Source organism: Lathamus discolor, chromosome 15 (genome assembly GCF_037157495.1).
Source record: "Lathamus discolor isolate bLatDis1 chromosome 15, bLatDis1.hap1, whole genome shotgun sequence".
Taxonomy (NCBI): Eukaryota; Metazoa; Chordata; class Aves; order Psittaciformes; family Psittacidae; genus Lathamus; species Lathamus discolor.
Window position 1 is genome coordinate 1101702 of NC_088898.1, and position 25120 is coordinate 1126821.

Genomic DNA, 25120 nt, shown 5'->3' on the forward strand with positions numbered 1-25120 from the left:
AAGGAGCTTTCTACAAGAGACCCAAAGGCTTAACGGATACCTCTGGAAAACCTGCCCTTTGGTTATTCATTAAATAGCGCAGAAACAGGTTTAAGGTTTTAAATTTTAATGATGAGCCAAGAGCTTAAGGGATCATTGGTAGCAGAGAAAAGGTTAGGGGAATATAGGTATGTAATGTACATTGTTCTAGTATTTATGCTGCCCATAAACTAAGTAAATGGTTCATAGGCGCTATTTAGCATTTAATAACCGTAAATCTTCAATTGTTGTTCCTAATAACACTCGTTCTGTAGTGATTTCCCTCTGGTACCACAGAGGCTCATGTGTTTCTCCCAGCAAATTCCTGGGCTCGGTTGTAATAGCACTTTTAAACTGGTTTTCCCCAAAGCTTAGGCAGGCCTTAACCAGCCCTGGCTGAGGTGGTCACCGATGGGAAGCCTGCGGGTTAACCTGCTGCGAGTCGGGAGCACCGGAATTACTTTGCAGCGCAGCGCTGCTTGTCCGGCTTTCAAAGAGGCTTAGCAGGAGGTTGAGGGGCAGGTCAGTGCTGTTTGCTCGGGGGGCTCTGGGGCGGGGGTATTTAGCCGGCAGTGACCCTGTTGCTCCCACTGCAGCTCTAACAGTGGGACGGGCCATTGGGGTTGTAGCTGGGGTGGAAGTCGAGGTGGTCATGGGCGGTGATGAAGTTGTCGGGGCCCGTGACGTGGCTCTTCTCCAGGGCCGTGTTGAGCCCGCTGTTCCTGTACGGGCCGCCCATGCCTTGGATCCTGGTGAAGCCGTGTGGGGTGACGTGGAAGGAGGTCTGGAGAGCGAGCAGAGGGGAGAGGTTCTCAACGCCACCATCAGCAGAGCCTGGGCTCGGGTCCTGCTGACCCCCGAGTCCTCCCCCTCGGGGCTGCGCTCCCCCAGCATCCCTTTGTGCTCGGGGCTGCCCCAACGGCCGGCGGGCCCCAACCTACCGGCACCTCGTGCAGCGTGGGGGCCCTGCTGCCGTACGTCTGGTTCGTGGTGCGGTACCGCGGGTGAGGCTCCTGCTTCCTGCGGGGACAGAGCGGGGCTGCAGCGGGGCCGGGCGGGCCGGGGCCGAGCGGGGCCGGGCGCGGGGGCTCACCCGTGGCCGCAGAAGGGGTCTGGCTGCCGCTGGTGCGGGGCCCGGCGCCCGCCGGCCCGGACATGGCGCAGGGACGGGACCGGGACGCGACGCCGAGCGTTGCCCGGAGACGGGGCGCTGTGGGCGGGGCCGAGATCGCTCCGCGCCCCGCCCCGGGGGTCGCCCCGCCCCGGCCCGGGGATCGCCCCGCCCCGCCCCGGGGATCGCCCCGCCCCGCCCCGGGAAGCGGAAGGTGCCGCTTGACCTTCCTCCTCCTCCTCCTCCTCCTCCTCCTCCTCCTCCTCCTCCTCCTCCTCCTCCTCCTCCTCCTCCTCCTCCTCCTCCTCCTCCTCCGCCGTTGCTGCCGGCTCCGAGCATGGCGTTGCCGCGGCTCCTGCGGGCAGGTGAGCGGCTGCCGCCCGCCCGCCTCACCCCGCGTTCTGTCCCCGCAGCAGCCCCGCGGCTCTGCAGCAGCAGCGCGGCCCCGGCCCCGGCCCCGGCCCCGGCCCAGCCCCGCGGTGAGTGAGGCCGCGCCCCCGCGGGACCCTCGCTGGTGTCGCCAGGCCCCGGCGCCGTGCGCGCATCAGCGCCCCTCGCAGCCCTGCGAGCACAGCGCGGGCCGCGCCGCCACCGCGCTCTCCTGTCCCGCAGCCGCGGAGGAGGAGCTGCTCGCAGAGCCCCTGGCGCGCCCCGACTTCTTCAGCGTGAAGGAGCTCTTCTCCCTGAAAGACCTCTTCGATGCGCGGGTGCACCTGGGGCACAAAAAGGGATGTCGGCATCGGTGAGTGAAGCAGGCGGGCTCCCCGGGCGGCGGCCGCGCTGGGTGGGTCTGGAGCTGCCCGTGGGGACCTCATGTCCGCGTGGGCACGAACAGGGACCCTGCCCAGTGTGAGCCCTGCAGCCGCCGAGCCCTGCCGGGACGCGCAGTGCCCAGCTCCGCAGGGAGCTCCCCTGCTGGCACTGGGGTTGCAGGGTGGGAAGGGTTCGGCGGTGAGGCCGCCCCACAGCCAGGCTCCTCGGTGCCTGCATCACCCCGTCCCCGCACCCCCTTGCGTTGTCCTTGTGCCCCCGCAGGTTCATGGAGCCCTACATCTTCGGCTGCCGCCTGGACCAGGACATCATCGACCTGGACCAGACGATGGAGCACCTGCAGCTCGCCCTCAACTTCACCGCGCACATCGCCTACCGCAAGGGCATCATCCTCTTCGTCAGCCGCAAGCGCCAGTTCTGCCACTTGGTGGAGAGCACGGCGCGGGGCTGCGGGGAGTACGCGCACACGCGGTACTGGCAGGGCGGGCTGCTCACCAACGCGCACATCCAGTTCGGCGCCGGCGTGCGCCTGCCCGACCTCATCATCTTCCTCAGCAGCCTCAACAACGTCTTCGAGCCGCACGTGGCCATCCGGGACGCGGCCAAGATGAACATCCCCACGGTGGGGGTGGTGGACACGAACTGCAACCCCTGTTTGATCACGTACCCCATCCCGGGCAATGACGACAGCCCCAGCGCCATGGAGCTGTACTGCAAGCTCTTCAGGATGACCATCATCCGCGCCAAGGACAAGAGGCGGCACAGCGAGGCCGTGCATGAGCTGCGGCGCAAAGCGGGGGGCAATTAGAGCCTGGGGGGTGGTGCCCAGCGGGGCGGTGATGGGCGTCCTGCACACGCAGCACTGGCTTTTGGCAGGGCTCTGGTGCTGTGCAGAGACCCCGCGGTGGTCCCGGCTCAAAGAGGAGTGGTCCAGAGCGATGTGAGGGGATGGGAGCCGGACCAGAGCCAGCTCCTGTCCCTGTGTGTGTCCCCACTGCGCGGGGGCACCTCTGTGCTGTGGCCTCCCCATCCCTGCGCTTGTGATCCCTTGGATTTCTGGCTCCGTCCTGATGAATAAAGGGCTCCACGATCTTTCTTCTGTCTTCTTGTGAAACGGGCGCTCTGGCCAGTGCCTGTGGCCAGGGAAGGGGGGCGAAGGTTGCTCCCCCCCCGGTGCTCACAGCGGGGCGCAGGGGCAGCTGGCACACCCCGGGGCTGGAGGGTCCCTGCTTTATCCTGGGGCATCCCGGGGTCCAGCCACGGGGAGCGGGGCGGCTCCAGAGCGCGGCCGGGAAAGGGAGCTCCAGCCCTGACACCGGCGGGAGGCCCGCGGGTCCCGGGTCCCCGTCGCAGCCCGGGCCCCCCGCTCCGGTCCCGTTGTCTTCATCCGGGGCCTCGAACCTCCGCTGCCTGCTCCGAGTCATCCTGCCCAGCAGAGGGCGCTCACCGGAGCCCGCTGGCTGGGCGGGTCGTTTCCGCGGCCCTTCCGCCCTCGCCCTATATAAGCGGAAGGCGGGGGCGCTGCGGCCTTTCCGTCGGGTGCCCGCGATGGCGGCGGGGGCTGCGCTCCCCCGGGCCGGGCCGGGCCGGGCCCCTCCGGGCCCGAGGCGCTCCCCGCCGGCGGGCAGCGGGAGGCTGCGGCGCAGGGGATGGGGATGAGGAGGAGGAGGAGGATGGTGGTGGTGAGGATGATGGGATGGGGATGATGATGATGGTGATGATGGTGGTGATGGTGGTGAGGAAGGCGCGCCGGGGGCACCGGGGCGGTTCCTGCGCGCATCCGCGGCCCCGTGCGAGGCGCTGCCCGCTGAGACCCGGGGAGCTCGGCCCCTGCGCGCCCGCCCCGTTCCGGGGCGCGGAGCGGGCGAAACGTGCCCGGCCACGTGCGCGGGGAGAGCCGCGACGGGGCGGGTCCGAGCCGCGGGGCTGCCCCCGTTACCGGCCCTCCGGGAGGGGAAACTCAGGGACCCCCGGAACCGGTGCTGTTGTGGCTGCCGTTCAGTCTCGTGTTGCGTTAAGGGGTGCAGCTCACGGGGTTGTTACCCACTCAGCTGGGCTGTCAGCTGCTAAGCCATGATGAGCTGGTATTAACTAAGCCATTACTAACTTCCCCTTTCTTGTCCTTTTTCAGCCCGGCAGAAGGCAAAGGGTGAAGTGAGAAAGATTTGCGTGTCCTGAAAAGCCAAAGGTAAATGGTGCTTAACGCAAGACCTGCACCCATCTATTAACGCTCTGATCTGTTGCATCCGGTACCTCCACGTGCACCGGATCCCGCTGTAGCGCTCCCTCGTAGGTGATGCTGTTGGGACAAACCCGTGTATTTATCCCCTTTCAGTCCCTGTGGCTTTCCCGACCTGCCGCCAGAGGCGTTGCGAAGGTGGCTGCTGTGGCTCCTTTGTGTCATGAGGTGGCAGAGAGCGACAGGCTGTGTTCTACGCTCGTTTGCTCCCAGACCCGTGAGCATTCAGAGTGATTGATGGCCTGACATGGTTTATAAACGGGTTTTAATTACCTGAAATGCGAGAAGTTCCCTTAAAAGCGAGAGCTGGGTGTAGCAGGGTAGAAAACTGCTCTGTGTGGCCGGTAGTGGGTCTGCAGCAGAAGACGCACTGCGTGTGGCTTCTATTCAGCCTGTGTGGCTTCTATTTAGCCTTAAAATGGGTAGAATCCTGTTGCGTTATGAAATAACGAGTTGATGTGATGTGCCTAAACCCTGCCTGTGCTGTGCATTGGTTTCTTTAGCTTCCCTTTCCTGCTGTACCTTTCAGGCTTGTGTGATCAGTGAAACAGGGCCCATCTGACCAGGCTGTGCGGTGTGTCTGGGTACACCAAGTGAGCAGTGTGTGCATTCCCCTTCCCAGAGGAAGCTGCAGGACCTGGCACACGGAGGAGGTCTCCGGCCGGACCCGAGGTGAGCAGCACTGGGTGCCGTTAACGCGGTGGAGCAGCCGCATGCCCCAGCTCGTGTTGCAGACGTGGCTGTAGTGCCTTGTCTGTGTCATTAGGTGGCAGAGAGGAAAAGGCTGTGTCTGTGCTGGTGCTCTGCAACCTGTGAGCGCTGGGGAATGATGAGCAGCCTGACACTTGCTTCCTGGTGTTCCTGTGGTTTTTCCTTGAATGTTAAGTTTAAATGGTGAATAATGGACAGCTCTGGAGGGGCAGGGTGCAGAAGCTTTGCCTTCCACTGTGACAGTAATTCTCTTCGTGACTTAATGTCACATAATCTTATGTGACACATAAGGGTACCTTTTATGCTGTCATATTCTATGCTTTAGAAGTAAACCTGTTTTACTAACCTGCTGTGTTAAAATCTAATTCGGGTTTGTTGTGTATCATTTATTGTTACAGAGGAATAGCAGACTCCAGTGTTCTCTATTCTAATAGCCCTGAGTCCTTGGAGATTTGCTTTCCTGACATGTTGGTATCATTAGGAGTCAGAGATGAAGAGCTTTCCTGTGCCAGAAGCTTGTAACTACTCAGAGCTCAGTAGCTTGACATTGCTGCTGCATTTACCTCTTTCTCCAGAGAGCCAGCAGAATATGGAGCAAAATTCCTTAGAAAAGCAGTTAAAATGATGCCAATTTTAACTGCATCAGGGGAAGGTCCTTTTAGGTTTTGCGAGGACAAGCAGAAGTGACAGCTCTTGTCTTGAATTCTGGTTTTGCCTTCAGCAACCCCTTACGGCCTGCAAGACGCCCTTGCTTGCTGTCTGTTCTGATGGTGAAAAGACACCTGGAGTTCTGCAGGGTTTGGGGTTAACGTAGATACCAAGAATCACACCTGGGTGTGGAGGGAATGGGGGAAATGAGCTTTTGAGTTTGTTGTTTTCGAAGTATTGAGGTAGATGGAGAACCAGTTTGGTGTGGGTTTAGCAGGTGGTGGAAACCGTGCCCTGCTCCTAAGGCTGACTTACCAGCTCCTCGCTCCTTCCCCAAAACCCTAACTAAAGATGTTTTTCCTCCTCACAGTTATGGCCGAGAGCAGGGCTGAGTTCTGGAACTTGCTTCAACTGCTGCAGGTAGGTGTGGCATCCCTTGGAAATACACTGGGCCTCAGTGCGTGTCTGGTAGGATCCTTGGGTTGGTACATCCTGTACAGGGACAAATGAAACCAAGTTAAATAACGCTACCAGGGTGGACTTGGAGAAAGAGCTTAAACTCAGTAGTGTTGCATCTTTTTCTGTTGGAAAACCTCTGCTTTATGTGGAGCGCACTCAGGTTCCTCTGCTTTGCTGACGCAGCAATTTTTGTAAGCAATCTTTAACACTCCTCACGTTTCCATTTCACATAAACTGCCTTCCTCAGCTCCCCAAGAGCATCCCTTTAAAGGCAACTGTCAGTAGAACAAGACACTTCTGTTAAAAGCTTCCAGTTTTGTGTGTGTTGAAGTGCCTGAGATGATGAAGAGATGGGCTCTGGTGCTATTGTAGTCTGACACGAAACACTGCCGAAAACATGCTCATGTCTCATATGCAAGATAATGAGAGATTGTGTCTTAGGCACAATGAAAGAAAGAAAAAGCTTGATTTTAGTAATAAAGCAACAAATTGATGCTAAAACCTGAAGTCGTGTAAGTGGTGAGAACAGCTCTGGCCACGTGCGGTGCTGTAAAACTAAGAGGCTTTGCAGTGACTAATGGCTTGACAAAACCTGGCAGTGCTGGATGGTGGAAAATGTCCTCATTAAATGGGCATTAGAGGGCCAGAGGTGCCATTAACCAAGTGGGCTGCTGCTGGCAGCAGAATGAGCCATTTAATTGGGAAAAGTCAGGTGCCTACCAGCAGTGGCTTTGGGAAGAATGCTAATAAGGTGGTTGGGGATACGCTCTGCAAAGAGCCATGCCCCAAGATGGGATTCTGCTATTTAAATACCCTGACTTCTAACCCCGAAACACACATTTGGGTTATTTTTGCTCAGGCTTTGCTTGCATCAAGGGTCCTGTAGCAGTAGTGAGTGCCTAATGAGAGTCTCTCCAGAGCTTTACTGTGCGAGGCATAGGAGAGCTATTAAAATGCTCCTAACAGCATTTGCTGTGAGCCGTCTTCTCCAGCCGGAGCAGCAATCCCAGGCTATGAATATTGCTTTACTGAAAGAGCTGCCTGGCTCTCAGCTGTGGAAAAGGTGAGTATTTTGTATTAAAGAGGCATTGAGAGGAATGAAAAGGCTTTGCGCACATTAACTTAGCCCTGCATCATTAGAACTGGTTTACGCCCTGGCTTTGAAGGCTGGAATAAGCCCAGCTTTTCTCTCTCTGCACTATGAATGTTGCCTCTACAGCGAGATTGGCAAACTCCCCTCTGATTTTAGGGAGCCCAGGAGGGAAGGTAACCATGAGCAGGCTCTGGCTGTGCTGTTAAATTCCCCCTTCCTGGACTCGCCAGAGTGCGCTGCCAAGCCAGGAGATGCTTTTCAAAGCCTTTCTGTTCTAGTGGCAAAGAACTTGTCCTGCATGAGCCCCATTCGTTATCATCTGCCTCCTGTCACTGCTTCAGGTCCTGATCCACTCAGGTTTGCAGGCACTTGGCTTCCACCAACTGCAGTGTTAGGGTGTTCGGTGATGCTGGAGTAAGTTGCTTGCTGAAGCTTCCCTGTGAATCATGATAACCCAGCCCAGCTGTTGACTGCCCTCAGACTTGGTTTCATTTCATGAAGCTTTTATTGTTTCCTCTGGGATGTGAAAGTCTTTAGGTAGTGTCAAGACAAACCTGATGTAATGCTTCAATCAGCTGAATTAAAGCAATTCTGTGTCCTGAGGAGCTGCAGTGACCAGCAGGAGCCTGGATGCATTAATTAGCTGCTTGCTGTTAACTTTGCTGCAGTTGGAGTTGTCTCACACTCTGCGCCTTCTCTTGTTTGCAGATCATGCCTTGAGGTCGAACTCCAGCAGGACCCGGCTGCAGGAGAAACGGGCCATGGTGTCTGCAGCGAGGCTCTGTAGGGTGCTGAAACTTCATCTTTTCAACATGGGTTCAAGCTCACAGCAGCCAAAGTGTGTGGTGGTGCTGCTGGTTCCAAGTGCTTCCTGCAACCTGCGTGCTCGGATGGTGAAGAGAAATGAGTGTTCTGTTCCCAGTGTCCTTTCTGCCTTTGCTGTGCTGCTGTTGAATAGCTCCCGGAGCTGTAACCTTGCCCTTCTCCCACTCATCTCTCTCCTGAGCTGTTTTCACATCCTGAAGCACTCTGCTTTCAGTCTGTGTTTTCCCTGCATGGTAAGAAGGGTTATAAAAAACCCCGAACAACTAAATAAAGATGCCACCTCCAGTGAGCCTGGAATGTGTTTGTGTTTGTAGCACCTCAAGTAATACCTTCTTTTTAACCATTCTAGGAGAGAAGACTTGTTTGTGGCTGTGAGAACTGGGATGGCTTCTTTAAACAGTGACAGATAGAAGCCTTGCCGCTGACCTCCAGCCCCTTGTGGCTCAAATCTAAGCTCTAAAGCAGCTGAGATGGGATTGTCACGCTTCCAGTGTTCTGCTTTTCCTCTTTTTCCAGCTAATGTGGGAAAGCTGGAGCAGGCCCGAGTGTGAAATAGCTTTGCCTTTAGTCATTTCTCACCCGTATTGTGGTGTAGCTTGTAAACGATGAGCACATGTGTGAAAACACTCGTGCTTTGTATTAGTGATGAACTAAACCCTCTGTTCTTGGGGTGTGTGTTACGAGGGATTCCTGGGAGGGTGTCCACTGCTGTATGGATTAATCGCACAGGAATGTGGCAGCTCCCATTGGAGGTGTCTGAGTAAGCTGCCTTGGTGAGTTCTCCAAGCACAGGGGCTGTCTTTCTCCTCGAACTTCATACTTTTAAGAGATTCTGGAATCTAGGGTCGTGTAGGTAAAGGAGAACCATGGTGGTTTTCCTCTGCTTTTCTAGGTGCTCATGGGTTTTATCTACCCGTGCTTTTGGGGCAGGGAGAGATAAAGTGCAAACGGAGCAGGGGTGGTGAATTGCTTTCCCAAACACCTGAGGAGAGGTTTTGGAGTGGGTGTTGGGCTCCTTTTTGTAATAGAAGGAAATGATTTCTCTGGAGCTGGGAGTGCAGGACCAGAGATGAGGAGCTGGGGTGGCTATGGAGCCACATCACCCAATTCCAGTCCCCTCCTTCACCTTCCACCCAGTGCTCCTGCTCCACACAGGTGACACTGGGTGCCCTAGTGCCTGGAGGTGGGGCCTTGGTCACGTTTGTGTCCCTCCTGAGCTAACTGAGGAGTGAGGAACCCGCCACCCTTCAAACAAACCCAAGAGCTCATCCTGACCACAGCTGAGTGCTGCTGCCCAGCCGGCCCCTCTGGGAAGCCGCACCAGCACTGAGTGTGGCTGACACTGAAACGTTCCCTGCATAAATAACAGTGAGAGGGAAGGACGATCCTATGGAACGAACAGAAGGGAAAACTGGTGTATCTCCTCCAAAGGGCCCATAAATCTGCAGCTGTGATACCAGCACTTGCCTGCACAGGGGAGGTGCTGTCAGATGTACTTCCTTTGTGACTGTACTTCAGATAGATGCCCCACTTCACTAAGCAGTTGGTGAGAGCACTGCCATGTGGTATATGGCATATTCCTGTCAGCAGGAATATGATTGAGTGAGCTTGGGGTAGGTCGCACAAATTCCCCCTCTCTGCACCGAGGTTGCTATAATTCAGTGTTTAAAGGAAACACTATAGAGCCCTGGTAGCATCTACACAGGCAACCAAGTGTCTGGGAGCCTGCTGCAACCTCGCCTGCAGATTCATTTTAATGCTTTAAGCTATTGGCTTTAGATGCTTCCAAAGCCGGAACGTGTGAGAGGGAATGGCCCGTGCTGCCAATTCAGGCTGTGGGCAGGAGCTGGTGGGAGCCTGGCACAAGCCACCACATCCCTGTCTGGGGTCAGGCACTTCAGAGGGAATGATGGCACTGCCAGGCCTCTCTGCTGATCTGCTCCCTAAGCCACAGCTGGATCTGGAGGCAGATGACTCAGACACGCTAGGAGATGCTTTTGGATGGGGAAATCTATCTTTCCCTCCTTTCCAGCTCGTGGGCAGGCTGGTGCTGAGGCTGCTGCGTCGCTACTGATGTGCTGGTGCGATTCACGTAAAAGCCATTTATTTACATCAGAGACGTTCATCAAAAGATGATGTGACAAGAACAGCACGAATGATTCACTCTCATCTCGGCGCTGCTTTCCTGTTAATCAAGGAACAGTCTGATGCCTCCAGCTGGGCTCCGCTTCCTCCTCGCTTTCTGTCTCATCTTCTTCCCCCAAGCTCAGCCCGGCCCTGCTGTCCCGGCTCCGCAGCACGCTCCTGCTGGCTCGATGGATGATCCCGATGATCCTGCTGGCGGTGGAAGTCATGATGCTTGGTTTTGCGTGAGGGAGAAGGGGCTGCAGCTATGCTGAACTCCCTGCGCAGGGGGTATTTGCCTGTGGGAGAGAGGATGGAGAAACAGGCCTTCAGCCCTTGCACTCTACTCCGAGATCGCAGATTCTAAACTCCAGGGCCGTGCTCCCCCCGTTAGGAGTATTTGGTGTTGGAAATCTTCTTCCAGAGCAAGGTCTTGAGGTTGTTGAGCACAAGGGAGTGGTGCACCTCCATCTGGCTGGCCAGGCCACTGAGGGTCATGCACGTTCGGAGCTGCTTCTGCAGCTCCTCCTTCAGCTCCAGCGGTGCCCCGTACAGCAAATAGTCCTGCAGCAGCCCGCACACCTTGGCCAGGTTGGGCTGCACCACGTCGCTCTTGCACTGCTTCATGAGCTTGTCGCACGTGGCCGTGCAGTCCTTCCCGTAGGTGCAGTCCACGTTCTGCTCGCAGTGCCGGCCCTTGAGGAAGCCTCGGATCGTCATCTCCGTCGCCACCTTCCGCAGGTTGACCATCTTGAAGTCGTACTTGTCGTTGTAGCCCACGTTCCTCACGCTGGCCTCGCAGATGTAGAAGTTCCCGTAGGTGCCGTGGAAGATCTCCTCCACGAACTCCAGGAGGCCGATGGAGATCTTCGCCCGCCGGGGCCACGCTGGTGCGAACCACTGGTGGATGATCTGGTGCACGACCGAAGGCAGCAGCGGCTGGAGGAAGGGGGGAACGTCCACCCCATAGAGGGAGGTGTGGGGGATCTTCTCGGTGACATAGAGGTCCCCGCAGTGCCCCAGCAGTTTGGAAGTGTGCTCTTTCTCATGCAAGGAGAACATGAGAAGGAACTCATTGAGCTGAAGGAGAGCCCAGATGGATTTGGCCTCTGCTAAAGACACTTTCCCGTCCCGGTTCACATCCGCCATGCCGATGATCCGGCTCACCAGGGCTGCAAGAGAAGGCTGATCTCCCAGCTTGGACTGTGAACAGAACCAGACCAGAACAAGTGGCATCAGACCCCTGCAGCTCTCCATGTTCATGCTTCACATCACTAAATTGTTCTGAGGAGGCAAAGAACTGAGCTTGGGAGAGGAGGGAACAGCCACCCTGCTCATACAGCCTCGGTACCCCACCACTGGGTAGGGTTGGACCAATTCACCTCCAGCAGAATTTCACCAGCGTCAGGGCTGCACCAGACCCAGATGGGAAGAAGCTTCCAGGCTGAGAGAGCTGGGCTGGTTCTGCCTGGAGAAGAGAAGGCTCCTTAAGGGGAGACCTTAGAGCAGCTCCACTGCCTAAAGGAGCTACAAGAAATGTGGAGAGCGGCTTTGGACACGAGTTTGTAGGGAGAGGCCAAGGGGAATGGCTTGAACCTGCCCGAGGGGAGACTGAGATGAGCTCTTAGGCAGAAGCTCTTCCCTGTGAGGGTGCTTAGGTGCCGGCATAGGGTGCCCAGAGAAGCTCTGAATCAGACCCACTGTCTGTCGCTGTTCCCCCCACTGCCTACACTGGGGCCAGCCCATTCCTCAGGGAGCCCCATAGCTGCAGGACATGAAGAGGAGCCCTGCCTGGCCCCCAGCACCAGTGGGGAAGCATGGGCCTGAGGAGACCTCATTCAATGGGTACAAAAGACACTATGAGTCTTTCCAAATGGCATCCCAGACGGACTCGGGCACTGACCTTTAGGAAGTTGAGCAGCATTTCTTTGAACTCATCCATTGACGTCCCTCGTGTCGGCTTGTCAAAGAGGACCATGTCCCTCCTGGGCACAGAGTCCGGGTGCCCGTCTGCCTTCAAGGCTTCCTCGATGCCGCATTTGATGATCACCTCCGTCTCCCTCCAGAGCCCGCTGTAAACCTGCAGCAATGGCAAAGGGACACACTGTGATGGGAGAAAACAGTGAGCACAGAGAACTTGGTTCTGGTCCAGTCTGGGACCAGTACAGGGACTGGGTGAGGACATTCCCCAGCCTGAAGCTTGCTCCCATCCCCAGCCCTGTGGTGGGTTTCTTGGTGGGGCAGGCACCTACCTGCTGGGTGGGAGAGGAGGAGAGGCAGTGCTGGAAGAGGAGGCTGCGCTCCTCACACAGGTCCTTGCACGTGGAGCCAGAAATGATTCCTTTCTTGTACTGGTCACACTGGGGAGAGGAAGAGAGGAAGGCAAAGAAAGGAGCTCAGCAGGGGCAGATCCCTGTTCACCTGATGGGTCCAGGCCCATCCGCACAGCTTGTGATGCGCAGCACCCCAAGCACATGAACTGGGAGCGCATGAACCCCCCCCACCCTGTCACCAGCCCCGTGCCCATTGCCTGCCGTGCCCAAACCCCTCAGTGGCTCTGATCCGGTTGCTGGAGCTGCTGGAGGCAGCCCTGGGCAGGAGAGGCTGCAGCTCTGCAGCTTTCCAACAGCCTCGGGGCTGGAAGCGGGAGCTGCAGTAATTCACTGCATCTTCTCCTTTCACGTACCCCTGACATGACAGGAATTAACCCTTGGACCTGCTCACAGGGGACTCGGTGTCTGCAACCCGGAGCTCAGAGCAGGAATTAGAGCCCGAGACCCCGTGGTCAGAGTCAGGCAGGAAATCAAATCAAACGATCGTGGCTGTTGTTATGGTAATTCCTGCCTCCCTTCCCTGCGGAAGGACGGATGAGCCAGGCATTTTCACACAGAGCCATGGGCCTGGCTGGCTGTGTGACCTGCTCCCTGCCATGGGGCACACTCAGCACCCCGCTCCTGCACCCCACTGCAAAGCCCAGGCAGGGGCAAAATGCACCAAGCCAAGCTCCCTGCTCTTTGTGCAGCTCCTGCTTTCCTTAGGGCGCAACAGCAGTGCCAGGGGTACCCACAGACTGCCTGCTCCCCTTTCCTCCTGGCTCTGCTCCGAGGTCCAGCACGATGCTCTCCCTGCCTGGGGATCTACTCGCTGCCCTCACGTTGCAGCTTCCTCTCCACAGACATTAATCTGCCCATGGCTGCTTGGCCGACTTCCCTCCGACAGCTCATTAGATGCTTTCCCCATCGCCCTGGCAGGATAAGGTCACCTCTCCCCCTCTGAGCTCCGTGGGATGCCAGGGAAGCAGCTGCCAGGAGCACTCCTTGGCACAGCATTCCTGATGGATGCTGCAAGGCACCACATGGGGCTCGGAGGAGGCTGGATACAGGCTCCCGCAGCACCGCACAGCCCGCACCGGCCCCGGTACCCACGGGCACTGCCCCATCACTCACGATGATCACGCGGCAGACATGCCCACGGCACAGCTCCGAGTAGGACGCGTAGTGCATGTAGGCCACCCAGCTGCCCACGAAGATGCCCAGCCACACCACCAGCAGGTACTTCACCTTGATGCCCGGGAGGCGGCTCTGCAAGGAAAGGAAACGCTGGTGAAGGCCGGGTCGTTGTCAGCCAGACGAGGACAACAACTTCTGCACAACCCGACCTGAGCTCCGGTGAAACCTTCAGCCTATTTTGTACAGATGCACCAGGCTCTTATGCAACTCCTGCTGCAAGTAGGTCATTTAAAACTCCCTAAAAGCAGGGAGATTACAGTGGTGGGCTGCGGGGAGCTGGATGCTGTGCATCCCTATGGCAGGGAGCTGTGGCCGTGTGCTCCTGCTCCACTGCTGGTGTGAAAGCAGAGCCTGCTGCCTCTGCATCCTCGGGTGTGAGGGGCTCTGCTCCTTCTGCGGACCCTTCCCAGCAGATCCCCCTTTCCATGGGCACGGGAGGCAGCCACCAGCAGTGTGGGAGCAATGGGTGAGGAACCTCCAGCGCCTGGTGCTGCTTTGTGCAATGTGAGGCTCCCAGCGGGGTTCGGGTGCTGCCGTCTGCCCTCCTGCAGCATAGGGTGTTTACCTGACCTGTGTAGCATGGCACAGAGCCCTGGCAGTTCCTAAAGGCAGGGAATGAATCCTTGCATCAAGCACCCCATTCCCTCTGGTTTCCATGGCTAATTCCTGCTTCAAGAGAGCCCTTGGCCAGTGGCCATCTCCAAATCTCCTCTCTTCTTGCACCACATCAGCGGTGAGACCATGACCTGCTGCTGGGATAGGGCTGGATCCAACACTGTTGCAACCTGCCAGGGATCCCTCCTTGGTCTTGGAGCCCAAAACTGCTCCCACCTCCAAAATACCTCATCCCTGCCTCTTGCCAAGTGCTGCGAGGGCTCTGCTGCAGCAGTGCCCGGTGGTGGTGGAGCCTCCTGCTCTCCTGCCACACCAGCTGGGGGTGAAAGCAGGCAGATCTGCCCGTGATGGTGACATTATGCATGTTAATTGCAAGTGCATCTTAACTGGAAAGTGCGAAGCAGGCCACGATGCTCAGTTTGCCATTGAGCCGTGGCACTGGTAACAAAGGCCTGGTAAAGAGAACATCACCATGGCAAGGACTTGGCAAAGGATGGGTGGCTGCTCCTGTGAGCTGAAAACCAGCTCATGCGGTTTTCCAGAAGTCCTTGAAGTCGGACATAGAGCACTGCGGCCCACGAGACCGCCCCAGCACAGCAGCCCCCCTAAACCTGCCCAGTGGTGGGTACGTGACCCCCGGCTCTGGGAACAGGGGGCTGCTTCATGGTGGGTCCCACCAGTGGGGACCATGGTGGGGCTGCCACCCCCTGCCATGGGGACCCACACGGGTGACCTCTGCACAAGGGATGTCCCCAGGTCCCACCACCCTCACTCTGCACCCAGCTCTGCCCTTCCAGCCACATCCAAACCCAGCCCCTGCCCATCAATGTGGCCCCACACAACTAGTCCACAGCCCTTTTGGCTGGGAAGAGCAGAGCATGCAGGGGTGGCTCAGCACCCCAGGGCCCTGGGAGCAGAGCTGCAGCACTCATCCAGCAATCTGCTGTGCTGGGGACCCACAGAGCCTCCTCTAAACACTGCCTTCCCCATGCAGCCCTCTCTGCCCCTGGTGAGCCCAGGGCTCTGCCCCATCTCCTACCAGCTACCTGCTATCCCACCCCTGCTTTTCCCCACCACCGGGATAACCTCCCATCCACCGGGAAAACAGCTCTGGTCCAGGGCACTCGCCAGAGCCAGGATTTCTCATCCCATGGCTGCAGGGGAAAACGCCCAAGACAACATCCCGGCCCTGCATCCCCATCCCCGCATCCCCAGCCCCACGTCCCATCCCCGCATCCCCGGCGGCGCTGAGCCGGGTCCCACCCCCCGGCAGCTCGGGGATGGGAAGAAGGAGAGGGCAGGAGTGGCGGCTGCACCGGGTTCTCCCTCCGCCGCTGCGGGCTGGCGGATGGATGGGCTGGCCGGTGCTTCACGGCCGGTGCGGCTCCCCCAGCACGGCGGGGCTTGCGGCTGGCCCGGGCTATGCAACGCCCGCGGCCCCCGGTGCCGATGCCCGTCCCCGTACCCCTTGCACCAGACCGCGGCGGAGCATCCCTTTGTGCGCGGCCGCTGCCAGGATGCGCAGATGGGCACCGCATCCCCCGCCCCGGCCCTGCGCACCCCCCCCGGTACCTGCAGGCCCTTGGAGCTGGGGCAGAACAGCACCAGATGCACCAGCCGCCGGATCCTCCGCATGCTGCGGGCGCGCCGCGGCCGCGGGCCTCAGGCTCCGGGGGGCATGGCCGGGGCGGCCGCGGCCCCCGCCTCGCCGCCGGGGAGCCGGGGGGGCTCGCACCGACCGCCGCAGCCCGGCCCGGCGCGGCTCCGCCCGGCTCGGCGCGGCGAGGGGCGGTGCACGCAGCGCGGGGAGGCGGGGGGGGCTGCCGCGGGGCTCGGCCCGGCGCGGATCGGCTCGGATCGGCTCGGCCCGGCAAGGCTCGGCTCGGCTGAACTGGGCTCGGCTGAACTGGGCTGGGCTCGGCTCGGCTCGGCTCGGCCCGGCTCGGCTCGGCTCGGCTCGGCCCGGCTCGGCCCGGCTCGGCCCGGCCCGGCTCGGCTCGGCTCGGCTCGGCTCGGCTCGGCTCGGCCCGGCTCGGCTCGGCCCGGCCCGGCTCGGCTCGGCTCGGCTCGGCTCGGCCCGGCTCGGCCCGGCTCGGCTCGGCTCGGCTCGGCCCGGCTCGGCTCGGCCCGGCCCGGCTCGGCTCGGCTCGGCTCGGCCCGGCCCGGCTCTGCTCGGCACGGCTGAACTGGGCTGGGCTGAGCTCGGCTGAACTGGGCTGGGCTGGGCTGGGCTCGGCTGAACTGGGCTGGTTCGGCTTGGCTCGGCTTGGCTCGGCTCGGCTCTGCTCGGCTCCTCTCGGGCTCCCATGCCAGACTCACGCCACCAGCCGGGTCTCAGCCGGGCTCCGCAAGGCCGGTTGATGACCCTGGAGATGCTGAGCCAGCCCCAGCACCTCTGCAATGGGGAAGCCCCAGGGCGGAGCCGGGCATCACCCCCTCCTTCGCCTCCTCGCTGTCCCCTTCGCAGCGTTAAAGCCCAGCAGCAGCAGCACCAGCCCGAGCCTTCCTCCCTGCTTGCGCTGCGGCTGGGCAGGGAAACCTCAAGGCAAGGCAGCGGCTGCTTTGTGTCGGGCAGGCCAGGAGAAGCCTCATCCCAGGGGAGTGCAGCATACAGGGAAGGGAGAGAAAGGTGGAAAAGAGACAAAAATGTGCCATTTGGGGTGCCCTCTCTGTGCCCGTGGCCCTGGGGCTCAGCAGCACCCCAGGCTCCCCAGCTCACCCTCCTGCACCTGGAACCCTGATTTTTGAGGCTGAGCACAGAGCACAGAAGGAAACCCTCGCTGGAGATGGGAAACGCGACCCGTGGGCCCAAGCAGAGAGAGGCTGGAAGTGCCACGGAGCTGTCTGCAGGGCTCTGCCACATTCCGGGGTAGATTGTCCAGGGAATCTAATTAGGAGTGAGCAGGCCTTCCCCAGCTGTAATATGCCAAGTAATGAAGTGATCAGTATTGATCGCTGGAATGCCTAATGAGCACTTATCACTGAATGATTAATTAATCCAATCAAACGGTAATACAGATTCTGCAGGTGGGATTATCTCTCGCATCCCATGCGCGGGGGCAAGGAGACCTCTCCCCACGGAGTTCATCTCCGCTTTGTATTCCAGACACGTGGGGGACCTGGAACCAGAGATGCTGGTGTTACCACCCCACAGCCTGGGCTGTGACAGGGGTCTCTCCCCTCCCCAAAATCCCTGCAATGCATGATGGCATCCCAGTAGCAGGCAGCATCCTGAGCACCTCCAGGTTGCATGGAGGTGGGGAATGCGGTCCCGCAGGAGCTCTCACCATCCAGAAGATGCCGGAAGCAGGCAATGCTGATCTCCAAGCTGGGAATCTTTACCTGGATTAAGTCACTTCAGTTTCTCCTGAGTCACTCAGCCCACGAGAGCCCCACACTGGTCTCCACTGGCACACTCTCCTCTGATCACATCCCAGCTGTGCCAAGAGTACTGTGCCCTGAGGACACGGGACCTCATGGGTCACCCACTGCCCTGAAACAGTCATTTGCTGACCTCTAATATTTACCCAGTTATATTATAATGTTATTCAATACTGAATAATTTATCTTGCCAGCTCTAGTGCTAACAGCAAAGTACAGAGCAGTGCTGAGCACCGAGCAAGGACCTCCACTGTCCCCTCATCCCCACCGGAGCACCCTTGGCCTTCCCCTGGGTGGGATGTCGGTGGTGGGTGACACCAGCCCGATGCCATCACCCACAGTGCCCACTGCTGTTGCCTGGCTGGGGGTGCAGGACCCACAACCAAAAGAGCCACTCTGCTTACTCCTGCTTGTGCTCTCCCTTTCCAAGTGATGCCATCAGGATCAGCCCCATGGCCAGGAACCAGCGGGATTTCTGCCCCAGGGGCTGTGATGGCACCCGGTGTTCCAACAGGAGCTGATGGATCCAGGCTCCAATGCTCTTTCCTGTGCATCCTTTAAGGATTTGAGGCTGACGGCCTGCGCTTCCTGCACAGCACCACAGCTGGCTCTGCCCGCCAGGCCCGGATGGGGCTGAGCGCTGCAGTTATAATTAGAAATGCTAATCAGCTCTTGTGCTTCTGGCTTGACAGCACAGCCACCCCCAGCACCAGCTTCCCTCCAATCTGGCCTGTGCTCACCCCCTCCGCTTCCTCTCCAAAGCCCTGCTCCTTGTAATTAAGCACTATGGAATTCGGGGGGATCTGCTGAGGCTCCTTGTGTGCTTCAGGCCAGGGATACAGCTCTGCAGAGCTTGCGGGGGATGCTTTGGGGGTCTCACCCTCTGTTCGCCACCATTCCCCTGGGCTGGGAACACCCCAGGGATGTCCTTGCCCCTTGCTAAGAGCCCAGCACCAGACCATAGGGTAGAAGAGGGGCAGCACCAGGGGTAAAGGCAGAACATGGTGGCCGTGGCCAGGAGCCCTGGAAGGGGAACCACACTCCTTAGGATTTCTGTCATGTGCCAGCTATGGGCTCTTCCCAGCTGAGGGAGAAAAGGAATTTGCAAAGGAGCATGGACAAGGAGGCTGAGCAAGCAGACCCTGCACTGGCTTAGCTGGTTATGGAGTTATTCATCCCCAGGGCTTGCATTACGAGCTGCAACCCAGGGGATTCCTCCCTCGGGGGTGCCCCCAAACAGCCCTTGCAGCCTCCAGCCCCTACACAGGACCCACTCCTGTTGCTCCAAGAGCCAGGACATGATTTTCTCCATCAGGATATCACAGAAAGGGAGCCGGGAGGGACTGGGCTTGGTGGTTCCAGTGGTGATGGACTCCCAAAAGGCCCCAGCAGCACAGGGAGCTGACTGGGAAAGCCTGGGGACAAGCAGGATTGCATTTGTCATGAGGAACTGACTCCTTCCAACGCCCCGTGCAGGCTCCACAACCACATGAGCGGGGTCCTGAGCACCCAGGAATTAATGAGGGTCTGACCCTGTCTGCGCAGCCACTTGAGCTTTCCCAATGCAGACAGCTGGCTTAGGACGCCCCTTTATTCTTTACATCCCAGATCAATCGGGATAGTTGTAATCAAGTCCTTGTGAAAGCTCAGAGCGGGCTTTGCTGCCCAGCGAGCTCGGGGGTGTCGTGAAAGGCCAATCCTCCACACGGGGGGAGAGCAAGCAAGAGGGAGAGGTCATGCTGAGCTATTGATCGAGCAGCAGCGGCGCTGCTCCCAGGGCTGGCTGTGCACGGAGCTCCCTGGGACAGTTTGCCTCCGTATCTCTTGCTAATGCTGCTCCATTGATCTCCTGTGACAGGCAGCAACTACAAGAGGGTTTTTTAGCTGGAGTCATTTAGAGGCATTAATCAATAACAGGGGAAACAGAGAGAGAAACTGTTTCATGGAGACATATTCCTGTTGTGGATGTTCGCCAGTGTGGTTTGCTTCCAGCAGCCAAGGAGGCCTGCCAAGAAAGAATCCACCTCGTGCTGGACTCTGGCACCTCGAGTAGATCCTGAGCCAGCAACAAGCTGGCAATGAGAAGGGATCACCCAGGGAGCTCGTGGCATCTGATTCCAGGTATCCCAGCACCCCAAACCACCCCGAACCCTCTGTTCTTACACAAGGACCCCAGGAAGAGCCAATATGCCCGAAGTGTGCTCGGTACTGGTTTCATGCCATGCCTCTGCTATACACAGTTGCTGCCTGGCAGCAGTGCAATGGGTGCCAGCAGCTCCCTCAGGGATCCAGCCCTGTCCCAAGGCTCAGCCCGCAGTGCTGCTGCCATCGGCAAGACCGGGAGCTCATTCCTGTGGCAAGACTGGAGTTGTTTGCAAGAGAAACCGTCCTTGTGCTGGGAGCACCCGAGGCTGCCCCGCTCCCTCCCGCCCTGCCCAGCGGTGTCAGTACATTTCCATCGCTCCACGGCAGCAACACCCAGGTCATTTCCCCAAGCAGCTCCTGCGCTGAGCCCCAGGGAGTGTCTGCGAGGAGCTGGAGCCCATTTCCCCTGGGGAGCTGGAGCAGGCGGCTGGAGACGTGCTCAGGAGCAGGAGGATGGGATCGCCTTCAAAGGTGACTGCAAAGGGAGGCGATGGGACAGTGTGAGCCCCATGTGCTGCCGCAGGCAGTGGGACCATAGAGGTGCTGCGGGATCCCACCGGATGAGCTCAGCTTGAGGAACAGACCCAGGACACAGGATCTGAGCTGATGTTTAGTTGCACTTGCAGACTTAGCCCAAAGACCCTCTAGCTCTGCTGGTAAATCAGGAACATCACACTGCTGTGTGCTGGAGGGAGCGTGGGGAGAGCTAACAGGGCCTGCACCCAGCAGGTACCAAGCGATGCTTGAGAGTAAGGAAATGCCTGTTTGGAGGCAGCGACAGGGATCCCAGCGGATCTGAGCTTCCCTTTCCTCCGTGGGGCACATCACGATCAACTCCCAAGCTCCCGCTGCTCTCATGGGCCAGTGCGCTGTGGTAATTACAGCAGCTCCTGGGGGGAAACAGGATCTTCCTCTTCGCTGTAATTACAGCTACGCATCAGCAGCAAAGGGATGTGTGGCAGCAGGAGAGGAGCGATGGGGGCACTGCCATCGCAGCACATCCAGATGTCATGTCCAAGGCTGTGTCCTGTGCTGGGCTCACTCCCATTTCACCCCGAGCCTTCCCTGTGCGGGTGGTGCGATGCCTCGCACAGAGCGCTGGTGCAGGGGGATTTCCAGCCTGGGCGTGGGAATGGGAAGCAGCAGTGAGATCTGCTGCCGTGTGTTTTTGCTGCCTCCCGGTTTTGGCAGCGTCTGCCAGGAGAATAAAGTTAAACCCGGTGCTGGGGGTGTAGGGATCTGAGCAGAATCCGCGCCTGATGGTGCAAACGCATCTCCAGCCTCCCTGACAGCCAGCTTGTGTGGGGTTCCTCATGCAACCACACATGCTGCCAGATCAGCCTCATGTCTTCCATGGATTTAAATTGTTAGTTTTGCTTAAGGCAGAGAAAAGACAAGCTCAGAAGTAAGACACAGCATGGGTTTTGTGGGGCCTGAGAGCCACCAAGTGCTCCAGTCCCTGGCAATGGGACCATAAACCCCAGCTGAATGGAGCAAACAAAGCCGTTTCCTCCTCAAAAGAGCTCTCTGTAGGTGAGCAAAGGTTACAGGAAGGAAGGCTCTGACTATCTAATATACTTTTGCAATATAGCTTTTGCAATTCTCTCTTAATGGTGTGTTTCCAGAGTCAGACTCCCTCAGGCTCCTTCTCTTTCCAGTGACCACTGGAGGCTGTGTCTGCAGAACCACAGCACCAGAGAATCCCAGCCTGGTTTGGAAGGGACCTTAAAGCTCCTCCAGCTCCAACCCCTGCCTCGGGCAGGGACCCCTTCCACTGGAGCAGCTTGCTCCAAGCCCCTGTGTCCAACCTGGCCTTGAGCACTGCCAGGGATGGGGCAGCCACAGCTTCTCTGGGCACCCTGTGCCAGCGCCTCAGCACCCTCACAGGGAAGAGCTTCTGCCTAAGAGCTCAGCTCAGTCTCCCCTCAGGCAGGTTCAAGCCATTCCCCTTGGCCTGTCCCTACAGGCCCTTGTCCCAAGCCCCTCTCCAGGTTCCCTGCAGCCCCTTTAGGCACTGGAGCTGCTCTCAGGTCTCCCCTTCAGGAGCCTTCTCTTCTCCAGGCTGAGCCAGCCCAGCTCTCTCAGCCTGGCTCCAGAGCAGGGATGCTCCAGCCCTTGCAGCAGCCTCACCAGAGCAGTTTAGCAATCTCATGCTTCTGTTTTTTGCAGAGCCCTGTTGCTACACAGTCCTGTGGGTAACTGCAGCCCTCACTTCAGACCACACTGAGTCAAGAGCCCAGTTCCTCCCCAAGTGTTTACTCTGCTGTCACAAGAGCACTGACGTGTTGTTACTGACAAGCGCAGCCACGAAAGGAAGTGTGACCATGGGCACCCGGAGCCAACACAGCAGCTGGGGTCAGGCTGGAGCTCTGCCTGTGTGTGTGATGGCTCAGCCCTGGGTTTCCACACCACCAACACGAGGAGCAGTAGCAGGACTTCACCTCCATGCACTGGTGCCCTTTTAGGCTGAAACAAGTGAGAGGGAAATGGGATTCACCCACAGCCTTTACCCAAACTGCTCTCAGCCACCATCCTTGCCTTGCCAAGCAGCCTGCAGCTGTGGATACAGCACAGCCCAGCTCACTGTGTTTGCAGGGCAACACTTCCAGGAGATTCCAGTGATGCCATCCTAGTGGTGCCAGCCCTTAGGACAGCCTTGCTTACTGATGCAAAGATGGCCCAGGTTACCAGTAAGCCAATCTGGAGCAAGCTGTAGCAGCATAACTGCATCTGTGTCATGATGCTGGGCTGTCGTATGTACCCCGAGCTACGCAGAGGCGAGACTCAGTGACTCCAGGCTCCGAGATGTCTCTCAAAGCCAGCTGCTGGTGGAGACAGGTAAAGAGGGAAGAGGATGGACGGACAGATGGATGGATGGATGGATGGATGGATGGATGGATGGATGGATGGATGGATGGATGGATGGACTGACAGATCTGGAATAAGTTAGGTGTGTAGATCTTCCTAGTGTCCACAAGTCCCTGACATAGAGGCTGCTTTGCAGCACCCAGCAGCAGGGGTTGCTGCCTAGGAGCTTGAGCAAGCCATGGCTTTGTGCTGCCCTCCCTGGGAGGGCTCACAGCTACTCACATGCCTTGACATGGCCAAGAGCGAGGGGGCTTGGCTGGTGTTCCCTCCTTCCCCGGCTTTTAATGTCACCAAAGCCAGCTGCTGCTTTCAACACATGTCCCTTGGCAGGAGGTGAAGGGAAGCAGGCTGCTGGGTAGAGATGCCAAAGACACTGCGGGACGTCAAGGGCAGAGGCACGGGGAGGCAGTGGGGAGCAAGACACCGCTCTGCAGACAGAGGCTGAGCACCTCAGCCCCAAGCCTCCAACTGCTTCACAGCCCTGTGAGGTGATGCCAGGTGATGGGCACATCCCTCCTTCCGTCCCACCCCGCTGAGTGCTTTCCCTTCCCCACACACCTCCCTGCGTGGGAGATGTTCTCCCTGGCTCCCTTTCTGTTCCAGTCAGAAGCTAGCGACCCAAAGGGAGGTCACATGGTGTTTCCAAGGGAAGCAATACATTAAGACAAATAAAGATAAACCCCAGAGATGGATTATTATAAGACACCATAAAACTAGGGCCAAGGGTGGTAAAGCTCTTGGCTTTATTGACTTTTCACGGGCCCAGCCTCAGCAATCCCACCATCAGCAATGCCGCAGGGACCCTCCAGCTCTCCATGCTTTGCTGTTAATGCTCATGCCTGGTGTAGCTTCCTGAGGTCTCTGCTGAGGGTGCTGGGGGGCCCTGGGTGCCACAAACACCCTCAACAGGCAGTGCCTGACATGGAGAATTGACCGCTCAGCTCCTGCCTGTGTCTCTGGACCCCGCTCACACAGACTGCCTTGCACCGCATCTAAATTCAGTCACTGGTGTAAATATGCAAACCACACCTGCAACCTGGTGAGGTGGGGGGGTTAAAGGAATCTGGAACTGCTTCATTCCGGCTGCTGGAGCTTAGGAGGGCAGGAGGGGGTTGCCTTTGCCTCGGCCCAAACCCAGCCCCATTTCAGGGGGTGCCACGGTCCCTGTTGTGTTACACAGCCCGCAGAGGCTCACGGCCCGCTCCCATCAGGCTATTTGTTATGGTCATGTTGATGCACATTGATGGCTGCCATCATCTGGCAGCAGAACCGCTTTGCCTTACGAAACCACTCAGCGTGACAGCTCTGCTGCAAGCAGGCAGGCCCATGTCTGCCTTCTAATCTGGCATCAGAAATCCCTCCCTTTCCTTGAGCCGCAGACTGATATTAAACGTTTCATTTGCATCACTCCAGATAAGCTGCTGGGGAGAAGGGAACTGCAGCCAAGCTCCTTTCGGAGCCCATGTGCGGAGCCCTATCTGCCGCTGTCTGCCACGGGCGCCGCGGCCGCGCTGCCATTCCCATTTCAGGTTCCCAGCGCCAGCTGGGCAGACGGGCAGCGGTGACACAGCACCCTTTCTTCTCCTGTCAACAGGGGGGAAAGTCACGAGGATCACGCAGGATCGCTCCGGGCCCAGCATGTGCGCAGCCGGAAAGGTCTGGGTGACTTCCCAGGCATACGGTGGCTGGCGCGGGCGCTCGGAGCAGCCTGCAGCACGCAGGCCGGAGGATTAACCTAATGCTGCGTGGAGATGCTAATACAATCAGGGCTCTTTGTGGCATTAGCAGGAATCATGAGGCCAGCGCTGAGATGTCATTGCCTGGCAGCTGCGGGGAGCACAGCTCAGGGAAGGAGCTTGTCCTCTGCTTCAAGCGTTCAAGCTGCTGGGGAGCAGGGAAACGCAGTGAGGTCCCCTCTGCGTTGGTGACAGCTCGCCTGGGAGCAGCCCGCTGCCTCTGTCTAAGGAAAGCCGAGGGAACAAGTGTCCTTTGGAACAGGACAACCCCTTTGCCTTGAGTTTTCCGGGTGCTGGGGGTGCTGAGCGGGTGCTGGGGCTGCAGCCTCACCCCGGTGGGGTCCCCGCCGCCGATGGGACCGGGGTTTGGCTCCAAGCAGTGTTGCAAACCCTGTGTGAGTGCCAGCACGCGTGCTTCCATCTGCCCTGCCAGCCGGGCGCCCACAGAGCTGCTGGGCCTGATCCTGCCCTAACCCCAGCGCCAGCGGGGCGGCCCCGGCCCACTCAGCGTTGTTTGTGCCAGCATCGGGCGCCATGGAGAGTGCGGGCGAGGCGCGGGCAGGGAGGTGGGGAGATGGCGATGTGCCACAGCGGGGCCACGCTGACCTCTGCTAGGGAGAGCCGTCATGGGAGACCTGGGTACCACACAGGAGGACCCAGAACCCCCTCATGGCACCGTGAGGGGACCCCAAAGACCTTCCATGGTACCATGGACTGAAACCCCCCTCATGGCACCATGAAGGAACCCCAAAGACCTTCCATAGCACTGTTAAGGGACTGAAACCCCCCTCATGGCACCGTGAGGGGACCCCAAAGACCTTCCATGGTACCATGGACTGAAACCCCCCTCATGGCAGTGTGAGGGGA

The 25120-nt window shown here is 58.6% G+C and overlaps 3 protein-coding genes, 1 long non-coding RNA gene and 2 other non-coding genes across 6 annotated transcripts; 4 read left to right on the top strand and 2 right to left on the bottom strand.

The window, feature by feature from the left end:
* Positions 1-89: 89 nt before the first annotated feature.
* Positions 90-1468, bottom strand: PIERCE1 (piercer of microtubule wall 1). The gene is made up of 4 exons (XM_065696006.1): positions 1460-1468; positions 1112-1428; positions 960-1038; positions 90-802 (listed from the first exon to the last, which is right to left on the bottom strand). Exons 1-4 carry the CDS (start codon positions 1466-1468, stop codon positions 617-619), a joined length of 591 nt encoding a protein of 196 aa, XP_065552078.1. The 3' UTR covers positions 90-616.
* On the top strand, positions 1415-2992 carry MRPS2 (mitochondrial ribosomal protein S2). The gene is made up of 3 exons (XM_065695441.1): positions 1415-1608; positions 1742-1871; positions 2165-2992. The coding sequence occupies exons 1-3, from the start codon at positions 1467-1469 to the stop codon at positions 2706-2708; spliced, it is 816 nt and encodes a 271-aa protein (XP_065551513.1). The 5' UTR covers positions 1415-1466; the 3' UTR covers positions 2709-2992.
* Positions 2993-3442: 450 nt separating this feature from the next.
* On the top strand, positions 3443-8164 carry LOC136022367 (uncharacterized). The gene is made up of 5 exons (XR_010616143.1): positions 3443-3582; positions 4032-4088; positions 4669-4811; positions 5869-5918; positions 7759-8164. It is a non-coding gene; the product is annotated as an uncharacterized LOC136022367 (long non-coding RNA).
* LOC136022615 (small nucleolar RNA SNORA17) lies at positions 4254-4389 on the top strand. The gene has a single exon (XR_010616229.1). It is a non-coding gene; the product is annotated as a small nucleolar RNA SNORA17 (small nucleolar RNA).
* LOC136022609 (small nucleolar RNA SNORA17) lies at positions 4852-4985 on the top strand. The gene has a single exon (XR_010616223.1). It is a non-coding gene; the product is annotated as a small nucleolar RNA SNORA17 (small nucleolar RNA).
* A 1798-nt stretch (positions 8165-9962) lies between the features above and the next one.
* DIPK1B (divergent protein kinase domain 1B) lies at positions 9963-15830 on the bottom strand. Its single transcript, XM_065695541.1, has 5 exons — positions 15696-15830; positions 13446-13580; positions 12252-12359; positions 11903-12079; positions 9963-11202 (listed from the first exon to the last, which is right to left on the bottom strand). Exons 1-5 carry the CDS (start codon positions 15756-15758, stop codon positions 10390-10392), a joined length of 1296 nt encoding a protein of 431 aa, XP_065551613.1. The 5' UTR covers positions 15759-15830; the 3' UTR covers positions 9963-10389.
* Positions 15831-25120: the final 9290 nt, after the last annotated feature.

Bases quoted from the DNA above. Each gene is read 5' to 3' on its own strand.
- PIERCE1 (XM_065696006.1), bottom strand. The intron at 1,039-1,111 runs GTGAGCCCCCGC...CTGTCCCCGCAG, and splicing joins GACCCCTTCTGCGGCCACGG to GAAGCAGGAGCCTCACCCGC. The intron at 803-959 runs GTAGGTTGGGGC...CTCGCTCTCCAG, and splicing joins CCACGCTGCACGAGGTGCCG to ACCTCCTTCCACGTCACCCC.
- MRPS2 (XM_065695441.1), top strand. From the start codon at position 1,467: ATGGCGTTGCCGCGGCTCCTGCGGGCAGGTGAGCGGCTGCCGCCCGCC. The intron at 1,609-1,741 runs GTGAGTGAGGCC...CCTGTCCCGCAG, and splicing joins GGCCCCGGCCCAGCCCCGCG to CCGCGGAGGAGGAGCTGCTC. The intron at 1,872-2,164 runs GTGAGTGAAGCA...GTGCCCCCGCAG, and splicing joins AAAAAGGGATGTCGGCATCG to GTTCATGGAGCCCTACATCT.
- DIPK1B (XM_065695541.1), bottom strand. From the start codon at position 15,758: ATGCGGAGGATCCGGCGGCTGGTGCATCTGGTGCTGTTCTGCCCCAGC. The intron at 13,581-15,695 runs GTACCGGGGGGG...CTTTCCTTGCAG, and splicing joins CCAGCTCCAAGGGCCTGCAG to AGCCGCCTCCCGGGCATCAA. The intron at 12,360-13,445 runs GTGAGTGATGGG...TCCTCTCCCCAG, and splicing joins ATGTCTGCCGCGTGATCATC to TGTGACCAGTACAAGAAAGG.